Source organism: Rhinatrema bivittatum, chromosome 11 (genome assembly GCF_901001135.1).
Source record: "Rhinatrema bivittatum chromosome 11, aRhiBiv1.1, whole genome shotgun sequence".
Lineage (NCBI taxonomy): Eukaryota > Metazoa > Chordata > Amphibia > Gymnophiona > Rhinatrematidae > Rhinatrema > Rhinatrema bivittatum.
Window position 1 is genome coordinate 72,454,367 of NC_042625.1, and position 16,271 is coordinate 72,470,637.

Genomic DNA, 16,271 nt, shown 5'->3' on the forward strand with positions numbered 1-16,271 from the left:
CCGCATGTTGACACTCTGCCCTGTGACATTTCTGAAGACTGATGCCATGCGGAGGGGGGGGGATTGAGGGGAGGCGGAGTCCTGGTACAACCAATACTTCTTACGGGGCTAGGAGTTTCGACAAGGCCTCGCTCCCGGAGGTAGAGTGACTGTGCTGCCCCCACTCATGCAAAGGCTTCAGAACAGTACCTAGGACAGACTTCTGCAGCAGTTCCATCTCTAAGTAAAGGTCTGCTGTGCCCACGGAAACATCCTGCCCCAGCTCAATCTTATTTGTTTATCAAAAGCTTTGTTGAAAAAGGAACTTGCAACTTTCAATCCCAAGCAAAAAATCATTAGAAAGACTGGGAATACACATGCGGTAGCTCGGCTGAAGGAAAACTTCGGGGCTCAAGAGGCCGCATCCGTAAGCCCCTGAAAGACTTCTGAGCTCCAAGGGCTGGGTCCATATCCTCGCAGTCTGATGACTTTATGCACTAGTTATGGCTGATTTATGCCTGCTTGTCAACAGAGAGCTGTTCCCTATCCGTGGTATTCCTTCTCCATCTCCTCTTCTCTGAGCTGAATTGCCCTAATCTGTTTAGCTTTTCTTCATAAGGGAGCAGTTTCATCCCCTTTTCATTTTTGGTTGCCCTTCTCTGTGCTTTTTCTAGCTCTGCTATATCTCTTGATCAGAACTGCACACAATACTCGAGGTGCAGTCATACTATTGATCGACACAGAGACATTCTGATATTCTCCATTACTTTCTGTACAATTCCTAACATTCTCTCCGCTTTCTTGACTTCCACTGCACACTGAGCTGAGGATTTCAGTGTGGTGTCTACGAAGACTCCAAGACCCTTTTCCTGGGTGGGGATTCCTAATATGGAATCCAGCATTGAGTACCTATAGTTCAGATCATTTTTCCCTATGTGCATCACTTTGCAATTATCCAAATTAAAATTCAAATTCCAGTTAGACACCCAGTCTCACACGTTCCTTCCTCACAAAACAATTTTGTGTCATCTGCAAATCTGAACACCTCATTTGTTGCTCCCTTTTCCAGATTATTTATGAATACAAGTTGAGCAATATGGCCATGTAGGCCGAGTGCTGGAGTAGCCTAGTTGTTACCGCAGCAAGCTGAGAACCAGGAAAGTCAGGGTGCAAATTCTGCTGATGTTCCTGTGCAAGTCACTTCAACCTCCATTGCCTCAGGTACAAACTCAGACTGTAAGCGCTCTGGGGTCAGGGACATACCTACTGTACCTGAATGGAACGCACCTTGAACTACCAATGAAAAGGTGTGAGCTAAACCTAAATAAATAGTTGTCTTACATCTGCCTGCATCAGCTCCCCGATCCCCCTCCTCTCCATAAAGTATTATAAAAGTATGGCCAGTCACACCAAACTATGGTCATCTATTATAGCCACAGTACTATCAAACTGTGGTCAAGAGCACCTAATAGAGGTTATATGCTAGTTTCAGTACTGTCAAAATACATTCAACCATATCCAGCTGTTGTCATCAACTGTAGTGATAGTTCTAGAAAATACTAATCAACCATATCTAACTACGGTCACAAGCTCCAGTCACGACCCTATTAAATACGCTGAATCATGATCTTTCACTACAAGTATAACAGTGCCAAACCATGGTCAATAATATATCCAACACAAAAACCAAGCAATACACTTCATCAGTATTCCATACAAACGCAAAAAGGTGCTGCAATATCTAACACACACTTTTGGGGAATGGTATCCGATTATAAATGTGTTTTTATATTCTTTATCCACAGGCTCTTGCCCACAATGGGCTTCAATCGGTTTCATAGGTAAAGCACTCTGGGTCACGTCAGTTACCTTTTCCCCAAGTATATCCCACACTTTATTCTTATAACCAAAATTGTATTTCAACCATATTTTGAAAAAACCATTATAGAAAAAATAGTTTGTACTTTTCTGACTTGCACTTTTGTCTGTGAAGTGAGCGGTATAATTTTAAGTGTGATTCAGATAAATACAAACAATTTTTCTACGTTGTTTGAAATATTGCAGCACCTTTTTGCATATTTTTGCATTTGTTTGGAGCAATTACATACCCAACCATAGTTAAAACAAAGTAGCACAGTCTTTACAACAGCTAACTAGCCATAGTTCATGGTTTTTTTCCCCCCTTACCTGTCCATTGTTCAGCTGTCGGAAGCAGTAGCCGAACCCCGAAGATTCCGTGTAGCCATTGACCCTGGCACTGCTCTGGGCTTGTACACTGTACAGCACTGGCTTCTCTGGCTGAAGGCCATTCCTTGATGCCTCTCGCCTGGCCCCAGATGCCACAGGCCACTGTTCATTCCCGCTCACGCGCTCCACCTGGTGAATCTTCACGGATGCCTCTGGAGGATGCTGCACATGGACGTTAACAATCGATGCCCCACCTGAGGAACGTTAACAGAAATTGGGCGGGTGCAGCTGAATTCAGCGAAGCCATCATGGAATAATGACATAGGGTTAAGAGGTTGTGTGAAAGGAAAGCAGAAGAATGCAACTCTCTCACTTATACCTCATTGCTGGACCACAGGCAAGTACTTAGTTCCGTTATGTAGGAAAAAATAGACACAAGTCAGTGGCATAAGAGTAAGTGGATTTTCAGCTCTCTAAAACTATGTACTTACTTTCATAAAACTACAAACTTGTCCACATAAAGAGGCACTCCATTAAGCAGACAAGAAGGGGAAGGCTGAAAACTAAGGTAAAATTAGGTTTCTTACCTGCAAATTTTCTTTCTTTGAGTCTTACCAGACCAGTCCTTGGGTTTAATCCCCCTGCCAGCAGATGGAGACAGAAGATTCTGATTTGCTTACAGCAGCACTTCAATATAAGTTATTTTAGTTATTTATTTTTATTTATTTGGTTTTCTACACCTATGTTCGTCGGACATATCACACTGGTTTACAAAGCAGCAGAGGAGTCTATTGGCGTAGACTTCTTGTTTTACATTAGTACATTTTGACATTTAGCATTGGACTTCGACACATTTTACCTTGAACTTTGTAACATTTTGCATTGAACATTATAACATATTGCACTGAACGTGAAAGCATATTTCACTGAACTTTATAACATTATGTAGTGAGACTTTATGACGTTGAGCATTGAGACTTTATAGTGTGTCTAGCAGTTGGTCAGTGGGGAGTTATTCTAGAGGTGTGGAAGAACGTTTACGAATTTGCATCGGGAGTGGTAGGAAGGTTTGGTTTTTTGGGGTTGATCCTAATGTGTGGTTATGCAGATCTGATGTGGGTGATGGTGGGGGGGGGAGTGGGAGTGGGAGGTGAGAGGGGGGAGGGGGGAGCTAGTGTTCATGTGTTGGGTGGTGGGTGGTAGTGGGATATGCTTATTTGAAGAGCCATGTTTTGAGGTTTTTTTTTGAATGATTGGGTTGTGGGGTTAAGCCTGAGTTGAGGAGGGAGGCTGTTCCAGAGTGCTGGACCTGCCTCTCCCTCCAATGAGCAGAGGAGAACAAACTCAGATTAATTAGATCCTTTAAGCATTACAGATCAAAATATCTGAAAGAATGAACCTATACATTAGGATTACGGCGAGAATAGATGGGATCCTGGACTGGGCTGGTAAGATTCAAGAAAAGAGAATGAGCAGGTAAGAAACCCAATTTTACCTTCCGTTTCTTCTCATCAGATCAGTCCAGCAGACATGATATGTACCCAAGCTATAATCACACTGGAAGAGAGCTGGATAATCCTGCCCTATAGGAGGCCATCTCCCTAGCTTGCACATCCAACTGATAACGCTTGAAGAAAGTGTGCAAGAATACCCACATGGCCACCCTGCAAATCTCTTTAGGTGAAATAGACTGCAAGTCCACCCACGTTGCTAGACGTCTTGTAGAATGTGTACAAATTGTCTCTGCTCTAACAATCCAATCGCCTCCTTAATCCATCCAGCAATAATTACTTCGGAAGCCGCATTCGCTCTGTTCCAACCTTCAAACAGAATGAATAAATGGTCAGACCCATGCATGCTGGACTGGTCTGTTGAGATAAGGAAGAGGTTATCACCGTTTTCAGTATACTGTGAGGGTATATTTGCCAAATGAGTTTGTTTTATATTGTCAAGTGCTAATAATGTTAAGCATTATCGTCAAATTATCTGATTTGCTTTTCTTTTATAATAATTAGTATGTAATGAGCTGTTTCTTACTCAAATTACCGTAGTCAATGTATGTGCATGCCTTACATTATCTAAAGGTTACATATAGACTTCATGCCACCAACACACTTAATGTTACACCCCCTGCTTTCCTTCACCTGAATGTGTATATTTACTCACACCACAATCCGATTTTCAGACTCCGTGCACGCAGGTACCTTAAGTTTGAAAATCACCTTGTTCTATGCAGATTTTCAAACATGTGCAGAGCTTTGCGATTAGGAACCTGAGAATGACCGCTCCCCTCCGTCACCCAGGTGTATTACAGACTCCCTGTGTGACCAAATCACTCACAGGTCGATACTGTAATGTGCGGTTGAAGATTTCCCGTCTGTAACGTGCTGGGAGCGCACAATTCGGACGCGTAAGGCGATCCAGCGATACAGTCTCCAGTTTCACGCGTCCTTAACACTTCTTAAAACAGACGCATAACCCTTTCCGCACGCAGCATGTATATGATATGTAAATGAACGAATTAGCTGTATAATGAAGGAATTAGCTATTCCCCTCCGATACTGTAACGCGCGCCCCGACTATCGCTGCCATTTTGCCCCGTGTTTAACCTGCTAACTTACCGCCTACCCCCTACAGCTGCGTTAGAGGCAGGGGTAAGGGTAGGTGGCAAGCTTTCCCCCAGCCCCCTCTCACCTGCCCTGGCCGCGTCCATGGATGCTGGCCTCCGGGGCAGCCCCAGTCCTCCCCCCTCCTCCCGAAGAAAAAAAAAAGCGAAAAAAAGTTGAGAGAGAGAGAGGGGAGAGGACGGCAATCCTACGCTCGGCGACTTACTTTTGCAGCCCCCCTCCTCCGGACATCGTGGCTTCCCCCGTGCCAGTCCCCTCTCCCCTCCTCCCGAAGCAGGGCGCGAAAAGCAGCCTTGCTCCGGGAGGAGGGAAGAAGGGACTGGCAGTGTAAAGCGACGAAGCGACTCACCTTTTGTAGCACTTTCCGGACATCGGACGACCTCTCCTGCCTCCTGCTGCTCGCGAAGATGGACGCCTGCACGGCCACTGAAGACGTGACGTCACATGCCGTGACGCCAAACGTCGTGACGTCACGTCTTCAGCGGCCGTGCAGGCGTTCTTCTTCGCGAGCAGCAGGAGGCAGGAGAGGTCGTCCGATGTCCGGAGGGGGCTGCAAAAGTAAGTCGCTTCGCGCTTTTCGCGCCCTGCTTCGGAAGGAGGGGAAGGGGAACTGGCATGGAGGAAGCCCCCCTCCGATGTCCGGAGGGGGGCTGCAAAAGTAAATCGCCGTGTGTAGGATTGCCGTCCTCTCCCCTCTCTCGCAACTTTTTTTTTCACTTTTTTTTTGCTTCGGGAGGAGGGGAGAGGGGACGGCAATCCCGACTTCCTGGTATCTTTCATTTCAAATGACATTTGAAATGACAGATACCAGCGTGGCCGTGAAGCGTTAGGCCCGAGCACCCAGGTTACTGTATAGGCGCTCTATACCGTAAAATGGGTTGCGCGGGCCTAATGCTTCCCTAACACTTCGCAGACGCGGCATGCATTTGCATGCAATTAGAAGAGAGTATCGAGCGGTAGGTGAAGAGAACTGTGCGTGCGGGGAACGAGGGTGCGCCTGACACTGCCGCACTCTTTCTACCGCGGCCTTAGAGCATCGACCTGTCAGTGGGCAAATTTTCAAAGCCATTTCTGTGAGCAAACAGCCATTTACATGCTTAAACTGGCTGACTGGCAACTGCCCTCCCTCAGCGCAGCTGGAGGTCTGTGTAGATGCGTGGCATTCCATCAGGTGTCTACTTTTAACCACATTTAGAGGTGGCATTCCATCAGGTGTCTACTTTTAACCACATTTAGAGGTGGCATTCCATCACGTGTCTACTTTTAACCACATTTAGAGGTAGCATTCCTGGTGGCCTTCCATCACGTGTCTACTTTTAACCACATTTAGAGGTGGCATTCCATCAGGTGTCTACTTTTAACCACATTTAGAGGTGGCATTCCTGGTGGCATTCCATCAGGTGTCTACTTTTAACCACATTTAGAGGTGGCATTCCTGGTGGCATTCCATCACGTGTCTTCTTTTAACCACATTTAGAGGTGGCATTCCTGGTGGCATTCCATCAGGTGTCTACTTTTAACCACATTTAGAGGTGGCATTCCTGGTGGCATTCCATCAGGTGTCTACTTTTAACCACATTTAGAGGTGGCATTCCTGGTGGCATTCCATCAGGTGTCTACTTTTAACCACATTTAGAGGTGGCATTCCTGGTGGCATTCCATCACATGTCTACTTTTAACCACATTTAGAGGTGGCATTCCATCACGTGTCTACTTTTAACCATATTTAGAGGTGGCATTCCTGGTGGCATTCCATCACGTGTCTACTTTTAACCACATTTAGAGGTGGCATTCCATCAGGTGTCTACTTTTAACCACATTTAGAGGTGGCATTCCTGGTGGCATTCCATCAGGTGTCTACTTTTAACCACATTTAGAGGTGGCATTCCATCAGGTGTCTACTTTTAACCATATTTAGAGGTGGCATTCCTGGTGGCATTCCATCACGTGTCTACTTTTAACCACATTTAAAGGTGCCATTCCTGGTGACATTCCATCAGGTGTCTACTTTTAACCACATTTAGAGGTGGCATTCCTGGTGGCATTCCATCAGGTGTCTACTTTTAACCACATTTAGAGGTGGCATTCCATCAGGTGTCTACTTTTAACCACATTTAGAGGTGGCATTCCATCACGTGTCTACTTTTAACCACATTTAGAGGTAGCATTCCTGGTGGCCTTCCATCACGTGTCTACTTTTAACCACATTTAGAGGTGGCATTCCTGGTGGCATTCCATCAGGTGTCTACTTTTAACCACATTTAGAGGTGGCATTCCATCAGGTGTCTACTTTTAACCACATTTAGAGGTGGCATTCCTGGTGGCATTCCATCACATGTCTACTTTTAACCACATTTAGAGGTGGCATTCCATCACGTGTCTACTTTTAACCATATTTAGAGGTGGCATTCCTGGTGGCATTCCATCACGTGTCTACTTTTAACCACATATAAAGGTGCCATTCCTGGTGACATTCCATCAGGTGTCTACTTTTAACCACATTTAGAGGTGGCATTCCATCAGGTGTCTACTTTTAACCACATTTAGAGGTGGCATTCCTGGTGGCATTCCATCAGGTGTTTACTTTTAACCACATTTAGAGGTGGCATTCCATCAGGTGTCTACTTTTAACCACATTTAGAGGTGGCATTCCATCACGTGTCTACTTTTAACCATATTTAGAGGTGGCATTCCTGGTGGCATTCCATCACGTGTCTACTTTTAACCACATTTAAAGGTGCCATTCCTGGTGACATTCCATCACGTGTCTACTTTTAACCACATTTAGAGGTGGCATTCCATCAGGTGTCTACTTTTAACCACATTTAGAGGTGGCATTCCTGGTGGCATTCCATCAGGTGTCTACTTTTAACCACATTTAGAGGTGGCATTCCATCAGGTGTCTACTTTTAACCACATTTAGAGGTGGCATTCCATCACGTGTCTACTTTTAACCACATTTAGAGGTGGCATTCCATCAGGTGTCTACTTTTAATTAACCACATTTAGAGGTGGCATTCCTGGTGGCATTCCATCAGGTGTCTACTTTTAACCACATTTAGAGGTGGCATTCCTGGTGGCATTCCATCACGTGTCTTCTTTTAACCACATTTAGAGGTGGCATTCCTGGTGGCATTCCATCACGTGTCTACTTTTAACCTCATTTAGAGGTGGCATTCCTGGTGGCATTCCATCAGGTGTCTACTTTTAACCACATTTAGAGGTGGCATTCCTGGTGGCATTCCATCAGGTGTCTACTTTTAACCACATTTAGAGGTGGCATTCCTGGTGGCATTCCATCACATGTCTACTTTTAACCACATTTAGAGGTGGCATTCCATCAGGTGTCTACTTTTAACTACATTTAGAAGTGGCATTCCATCACGTGTCTACTTTTAACCATATTTAGAGGTGGCATTCCTGGTGGCATTCCATCACGTGTCTACTTTTAACCACATTTAAAGGTGCCATTCCTGGTGACATTCCATCAGGTGTCTACTTTTAACCACATTTAGAGGTGGCATTCCATCAGGTGTCTACTTTTAACCTCATTTAGAGGTGGCATTCCTGGTGGCATTCCATCAGGTGTCTACTTTTAACCATATTTAGAGGTGGCATTCCATCAGGTGTCTACTTTTAACCACATTTAGAGGTGGCATTCCTGGTGGCATTCCTTCACGTGTCTACTTTTAACCACATTTAGAGGTGGCATTCCTGGTGGCATTCCATCACGTGTCTACATTTAACCACATTTAGAGGTGGCATTCCTGGTGGCATTCCATCACGTGTCTACTTTTAACCACATTTAGAAGTGGCATTCCTGGTGGCATTCCATCACGTGTCTACATTTAACCACATTTAGAGGTGGCATTCCATCAGGTGTCTACTTTTAACCACATTTAGAGGTGGCATTCCTGGAAGAGAGGGTGGGGGGGTGGGTAAGTAAAATAAATGGGCATGGATTGTATTTTGCAATCTATGCCCATTATGTTCCATGTATAACAGTACCTACAGGAAAAGCAGCTACAAATATCTAGCAAACGTAGGTTTATATTTTCACTTTGAAAAACGGTGCAAAGCCCGCAGCTAAAAAGAGTCCCCACAAACTGTGCCCTAATGTGACAGTTTGAAGATTGCCCCCCGCCCCTTAATCTCGGGGCCTCTCCAGCTAACCAGCTGCAACTGGATAATTTTCTTCTTCCTTCGCCAGCCCTGGATGTGAGATGTAAATAGCCAGTCCAACAACCCTAGAGGCAGCTGCATGTCTGTTTCTGAATTATTAAACCATAAAAGCACAGTAGGGTCCGATCTGAACAACGAGAGCGCCTTAAATACACACATTTCCCATTCAAGATTTCAATTTCCGCTGCCCGCTCACAGCCATCTCGCACAGTTTAGGGTCCCATACAGATTCCAGACTCAGCCACTGTGCCGTGCAAGGTTTAACAACTCGCCAGAGCAGCTGTTTAACCCAGACAAAGCTCTGCTGCTGAGGGACTCTCCAAACCCAGACCACTCAGCATAAAAACCAGTAGACATGGGGGTCTGAGGGGGGCGGGAGAGAAACGATCATTTGAAATGCAGAGAAAGTGCTAATGCCAAGTCTGCAGCAGACACCTGCTTGCAACTTTCAAATGTCCAACAAGACTTTCCTTTCCATAGTAAAATAAATCAACTTTTTTTTTTTAATTGTTCCAGGTCCCCAGGAACAGGTGTTTGAAGCAGAAAGAGAGGAGACCACAGGGGGTCAAGCCAGATGGAGGGAGGTGAGCTGCCAGAATTTTTAAGGGTCTATTTTATGGTTCTGGTGGGGCTTTCTCTGGAGAGCTGGCAAGCGTTGCTGGGAAATGTGTGAAGCATTTGTTGGGAGATAATTATATCAAAGGTGAGATGCTACATTTAGCTGCAAATTTTCATGAATTTTTTTTTTAATGTTTTAGCTCTGTTCCATTGTGTTTCTAACTTTTGCACACAAGCTTTGGGCAATCTTAATTTCTAGGGTGGACAGGAGGTTTGTATGGACAGTGAATGACATGCAGCCTGTCAGGAAGCAGAATGTGGGATGCGGTTCTCAGACAGCTGGACCTTATGAGCACAACAAAATATACATTACACAGAAGGTCAGGTACCAGGGTACGTCACCTTGGCATATTTCATTACTTATTGCGCTCAGGAAACTTTTAGGGATAGCAGAGAGACTGCCAGAAGTCTCTTTACATGCAAAAACAGAGAAAACCTTGCAGTTAAGAGTGATTGACTCTAGGGGCGGGGGGAGGGGGGGGGGAATGAGCCCTGTGATGCAGTATTACAGTAATGGGCTCTGGGGGGGGGAGGGAGGAATAGATGATGACCATTACACAGCATCACACTGGCTACCTGGACCAGGAAGGGAAAGGAAGGACAATGATCCCCCATGACACAGCATTGCATGACCGGCTCCGGCGAGGACAATCTTACCTTCACGTTCTGGCTGATGATTGGAGAGGGGCAGTGTGTACACAGACCTGGTGAGGGACCGCTGCTCCGCGCTGGCGTTTGCCTGCAGTGCTGCCACTGCCGCTGCGCTGCCCTGTGGCGGGGCCACAGGGAGGTGGCAAAACTTCCCTGTGAAGTTGGGCGGACAAAGGCACTTATCTTTCTTGATGCAGAGACCTCCATTCTGGCACAGCATTGGACAGAGGACTGCAAAACAATCAGAAAAAAAAAAAAAAAGCACTGGTGAGATTTTTTTTCTGTCCATGGTGCACACCCCTTGTGCCAAGATGCTCTTTTGGCATCTGACAGCATAGCCAATGAGTCACGCCAAGATCCGAGTGCAAGGGGCACATCAGCATAGCATTCCAGCATGTCACCTTGGGTAGATTTTCGAAAGGGTCTAGCTTTCGTGAGTTAGCCAGCTAGATCTGAGCCCCACTAAACAGCTAAATAATAGTGGCTTATCTTCAGGCCCGGATTTAGGCATAGGAAACACAGGCAATTGCCAAATTATGAAGGCAGAAATACCCAGGACAAAGAGGAGTGCAACTGAGCCAAGGAGGAGCCGGCTCTAGCCAACCACTTCACAGGGGAACTGCTATGGAACTCAGACCCTGGAGGGGACTGGAGGTGAAGGGGCTTCACTCTCTCACTATCTGAGCTCCAGGGTCTCCCATCCCCCACTCTCCAGTCCTGCCTGCGGGCACCAAATCCTAAATCTGGACATGCTTATCTTCATGCAAATATTCTGCCTCATGCTGAAACTCTGAAGATAGAAGGCTATAATATAATCTTAATGAAAATTCATCCCACGGCCATAAGAACATAAGACATGCCATGCTGGATTAGAGGAATGGTCCATCGAGCCCAGCATACTGTCGCTGACAGTGGGCCAGTCCATAGTAACATAGTAATGATGGCAGAAAAAAACCCAAATGGTCCATCCAGTCTGCCCAGCAAGCTTCCCATGGTAGTAACTGCCACTCCAGGCAGGTTACCCCAAGCCTTATGTGAATGGTAGTAATATTAGAAATCAAAACCAAACAACTGTCAAACTCATAACAAAATTACTGCTAGCAAATGTTTTACGGGGTGAGAATCCTTCCTGCTAATTCATACAATGCTGCTGCTTGAACGTGCTTTGCTTTTGGACTTGACCGTAGATGCACTTCAGTGCTTTTTCCCTAATGTCTGTGTATCGGTACCCTGGACCTTAAATGTCAGGGCCCAGTGATGGTTGTCTGAATCCAAGTCCCTCCCCCCCTCCCCCCACTGAAGTGAAGAGCGATGCTACAGTTGCATCAAAGTCATAAGCTAATTGGTTAAGGGGAGTAATCTCCATGCCTTCTGATAGGGGTAGTAGTTGCCACTCCATGCTGGTTATCCTCCATGCTTCCTTTTCTTAATTTCCAATTCTAGCCTTTTGGGATCCGCAGTGTTTATCCCATGCCTTTTTTAATTCATTTACAGTTTTCATCTTCACCTCTTCTGGCAGGACAGTCAAGGCATCCACCACTCTCTTCGGGAAGAAATATTTCATAAATTCTTAATCATACCTCCCCGAAGTTTTATATCATGACCCCTAGTTCTACTGTTTGCTTTCCTCTGGAACAGGTTTGAAATGTGTGCATCATTAAAACTATTCAGTTATCTGAAGGTCTGCATCATATCTCCCTTGCACCTCCTCTCTTCCAGAGTATAAATATACAAATACTTCAGCCTCCTCATAAATCTACCAATACAGATCCCACACCATTTTGGTCGCCCTTTTCTGGACTGCTTCCATCCTGTCTCTATCCCTTTTGAAATACGGTCTACAGAACTGAACACAGTACTCCAGGGCATTATCACCTCTATTTTCTTACTGGTTATTCCTCTCTCTATGCAGCCCAGCATTCTTCTAGCTTTGGCTAGTGCCTTTGGCTTCGCCACCTTCAGATAGTCAGACTCCATCATCCCAAGGCCCTCTCCCAGTCCATGCACATTAGTCTTTCACCAGAGGCATGATTCTGCACTTTTTGGCATTGATTCCCAACTGTCAAGTCTTTGACCACTTCATTCAATCTTTCTTAAATCATTTTGTTCTCTCTGCTCCTTCAGGCATGTCTACTCTGTTGCAGATCTTAGTATCATCTGTAAATAGACAAACTATCTTCTATCCCCTTCTGCAATTTCACTCGTAAAAATATTGAACAGAACAGGTCCTAAAACAGATTTCTGTGGCTCTCCACTTAACATAGTTCTCTCTTCACAGTATGTCCATTTACCATTATATGCTGTCTCCTGTCAGTCAACCAGTATGTAGTCCACTCCACCACCTTGGTGCAGAGTCCCAAGCTTCTCATTCTATTCACGAGCCTCCTTTGCGGGATCACATAAAAAGCTTTGCTGAAATCCAAGTAAATCTTATCCAGTGTTTTTCCTTAATCCAATTCTCTAGTCACCCAAACAAAAAGGTCAATTAGATTTATCGGACAGGACCTTCCCATGGTGAATCCATTCTGTCTTGGGTCCAGCAACCCACTGGATTGTAAATAGATCACTATCTTTTCCTTCAGCAGCATCTCCATTAATTTTCCCACCACAGAGGTGAGGCTAACAGGCCTGTAGTTTCCAGCCTCCTCTCTGCTCCCACTCTTGTGAAGCGGGACCACCACTGCTCTTCTCCAATCCCGCGGCACCACTCCCGTTTCCAGGGATCTATTGAACAGGTCCTTCAGCAGACCCACCGGCACATCTCTGAGCTCCCTTAGTATCTTGGGATGTACCTCGTCCGGCCCTATGGCCTTGTTCATTTTCAGTTTCCCTAGCTCTTCCCATACATTCCTCTTCTGTAAACAGAATTTCATCTATTCCACCCACATCTTCGCTCTTCTCAGCCAACTGAAGTATTTAATATTTCTGCCATTTCTTCACCTTTCAATTTCACTGTACCACTTTGGGCTTCCCTTCTCGGATATATCTAAAAAATGTTTTGTCACGTCGCTTTACCTCTTTGACCTTCTGCTTTGCTGATTTCTTTTTTCGTCTCCATCAGTTTCACCAGGTATTCTTCCCTGTGCTCCTTTATGCTTCTCGAATGCTGTTCTTTTTGCTTTTATTTTAACCACCTCCTTCCAGAACCAGATCAGTTTCTTCTTCCTCTTATTTTGTTTACTTTTCTAACACTGATTTGTTGCCTTTCAGGGCCGGGGCTTCCATTAGGCAAACTATGTGGTCGCCTAGGCCACAAACAGTCTGGGGGGCTGCAAAATCCAACCAGCACGAGGCCCAGAGGGGGAAAGCCAATACCGCCAAAGAAGGGAGCGCTGTGCTGGAGCTGCTGGCCATAGCTAAGCTGGGGGTGAGGGGTGCATGACCGTAGCTTCGCCCAGGGCACCAAATAATCTTGCACTGGCCATGGCTCCTTTTAATTTGGCCCACTGTTGTTCCACCTCACCCATTTTCTCCCAGTCTTCTAGTTCTTCCTCCAAGAACATCCCCAGGTCACTTGGAATAAAAGTACCCAAGAGATCCAAATGGAGAGATCCTTTCCCAGCAGGTGGCACTCCCCAAGCCTACTTGGGTAATGGCTGTGAGTGGACCTGTCCTTTCGAAACTTGACCAAACCTTTTTTTTTTTTTTTATTTTAAACCCGGCTATACTACTGACCCTGAACACGTCCTCCAGTGACAAATCCCATAGCTTAATTGTGTGTTGCCTGAAAAAGAATACATTCCTATATTTATTTTACATATGCTACTTATCAAATAAGCATTTGAGTGCCTTTAGTCCATTCCTTATTTCCTTGTTCCACACCACTAATGATTTTACAAACTTATCTCTCTTCTCAGTCTTCTCTCCTCTAAGCTGAAGAGTCCTCTTTAGCCTTTCTTCATTCCAGTATGTATGGCAATACTGTGCAGGGAATTTATAAAGCAAAAACTACTAATAATTTTGTTTTATTTTATTTTTTCAAGATTTACATATTAACACAAGAATCCCTTGTACCAGAAATACAGATTGTGAAACGAAGTAAGAGCTAAAGCAGAAAATAAAGCTTAAAGCAAATAATTAATACTTTCACACAATCTTCTGATAAAAGGAAAAAAAGCAAATTCAATATCCATGAATAATGAAAGAAAAAGAAATAATGAGAAGGCAAACGCTGCTGTAAATCAAATTAGCCGACTCTATAGAGAGAAACTTCTAGGTGTGTGAATCCAGGAACATCCTAAATTGTGAAGGTTCAAAGAATACATGCTTAACACTGAGAAGATTTATCAAACACTTACAAGGATAACGCAAAGTAAACTGAGCTCCCTTTAACAAAGCCTCAGATCTCATATCAGAAATCTTTTCCTACGATCTTGGTTCACTCTGGTAATATCGGGGTAAATCCACACTTTCTGACCATAAAATTTAAGTAATCTATTACGAAGAAAAAAACCCCTAAATACAGTGTTTCTATCAGATAAAAAGGTAAAAGATGCCAACAGTGTCCCACTTTTGGTAATCTCCATCTCTTGTGATGTTTCAAGAATAGTCGTCAAATCTGGTGACAATAAATCTTGTTGCTGATTTTCATCAGCTGCATCTTCACTTTGTGATAAATAATATGCCTTGGTAATATCAGGCATAGCCGCAGCAGGAATCTTAAGAACTTGAGAGTTATAGTTCTTAAAAAGTTCTAGAGGAGAAATCTAAGATTGAGAACTCTAAGATTAAGGCTTCTCAAAGAATTTTCAATATTTTCAAGCTTCTTTGAGTAAATCAAGTCAGATTGAACTAAACCAGATTGAATGTTTTCAACTGAGGCAATTCGTGAGTCCAACACTTCCATTTTGGCTTTATAAGTAGAGGCTTGTTTTTCAATAGCCAAGATTTGATGGTTGGTGTCCAAACTTATTTGAGTTAATAAAGAAATAGAGACTTCAAGGGAAACCAAGGTATTCCACACCACATCCAATGTTATTACAGCAGGTTTAAGCAACACCGGTTTCATAACCTGGTTAACCTGCACCACACCACCAGAACTTTGTGCAGTATCCTCTCCCCCATTTCCAAGTGGGGCCAGTGTTGAAGCCCAAATCAGGGGACTCATCACTCCAGGAACACCCACAAAAGGGGAGCATTCCTCACCAGCAAGAACCAAGTCCTCTGTCGCAGCAGAAGGAAAAGGTTCTCCCAATCTTTTCTGCAGCTATCCGCTCTAGCACTGGGATTCCTGGACTTACCATGAGGGGAGCTGTCAGAAGTTCCGAATGTTCCAGTTGTAACTGGTTAGGAAGAGAATGAGTGTTCAGTGCTCCGAGGCTTAGAGAGATTTTCTTGGCCAGTGGGACTGGCATCTGATCCCCGGCGAAACCCACAACAGCCATCACAACCGGAGTAGAAGTCAGCATTGCAGTAAAGAAACCCTCAATCCGCAGCTGCTGGGGATCCAACAAGGGAGAGCTATTGATATTCTCCCTTATCTTAGCATTACGTTTTGTGTGTGGCACAATAGAAAAGGGTAATATAAAATTATACCAGTAGAACAAGTCCGACGCAGGAGAGGGCTCTTCTGATATTTCTCACAGGGTGGCCATCTTGGTATCCGAGCCTAATAAAATTTTTTCATATACATTCAAAGCATGAAGCCTATGAAGGAGTCAGTTGGACCACTAGATGACCAAAGGGTGATATATTCACTCAGGGAGGTCATTCTTTACTGAGGAGGCTACTGGGGAGATACCCAGACTGGAAACATACTTTGATGGTGATGATTCAGAAGAAATGAAGTAAATCAGTGTGAAAATGGAAGATGTAATAGAGCAAATTGACAAACTAAAGAGTAATATTACCAGGACTGGATGGCATTCACCCTAGCATTCTGAAAGAGCTAAAATGTGAAATTACATGCCTGCTACTAGTAACCTATAGCCTATCCTTAAGGATAGCCACAGAAGCCTGGAGAGTGGCCAATGTAATTACAAATTTTTAAAAGGGTTCCAGGGGTGATCCAGGAAACCATAGACCAGT

At 44.6% G+C, this 16,271-nt stretch overlaps 1 protein-coding gene across 3 annotated transcripts in view; it reads right to left on the reverse strand.

Moving 5' to 3' along the window:
- Positions 1–16,271, reverse strand: part of LTBP4 (latent transforming growth factor beta binding protein 4) — a 222,926-nt gene that overhangs the window by 103,761 nt on the left and 102,894 nt on the right. For all 3 annotated transcript variants that reach the window (XM_029571879.1, XM_029571880.1, XM_029571878.1), the window contains 2 exons: positions 10,251–10,475; positions 2,167–2,420 (listed from right to left, as the gene is read on the reverse strand). In XM_029571879.1, the coding sequence (XP_029427739.1) occupies positions 2,167–2,420; positions 10,251–10,475 (479 nt within the window). The remainder of the gene's footprint in view (positions 1–2,166; positions 2,421–10,250; positions 10,476–16,271) is intronic.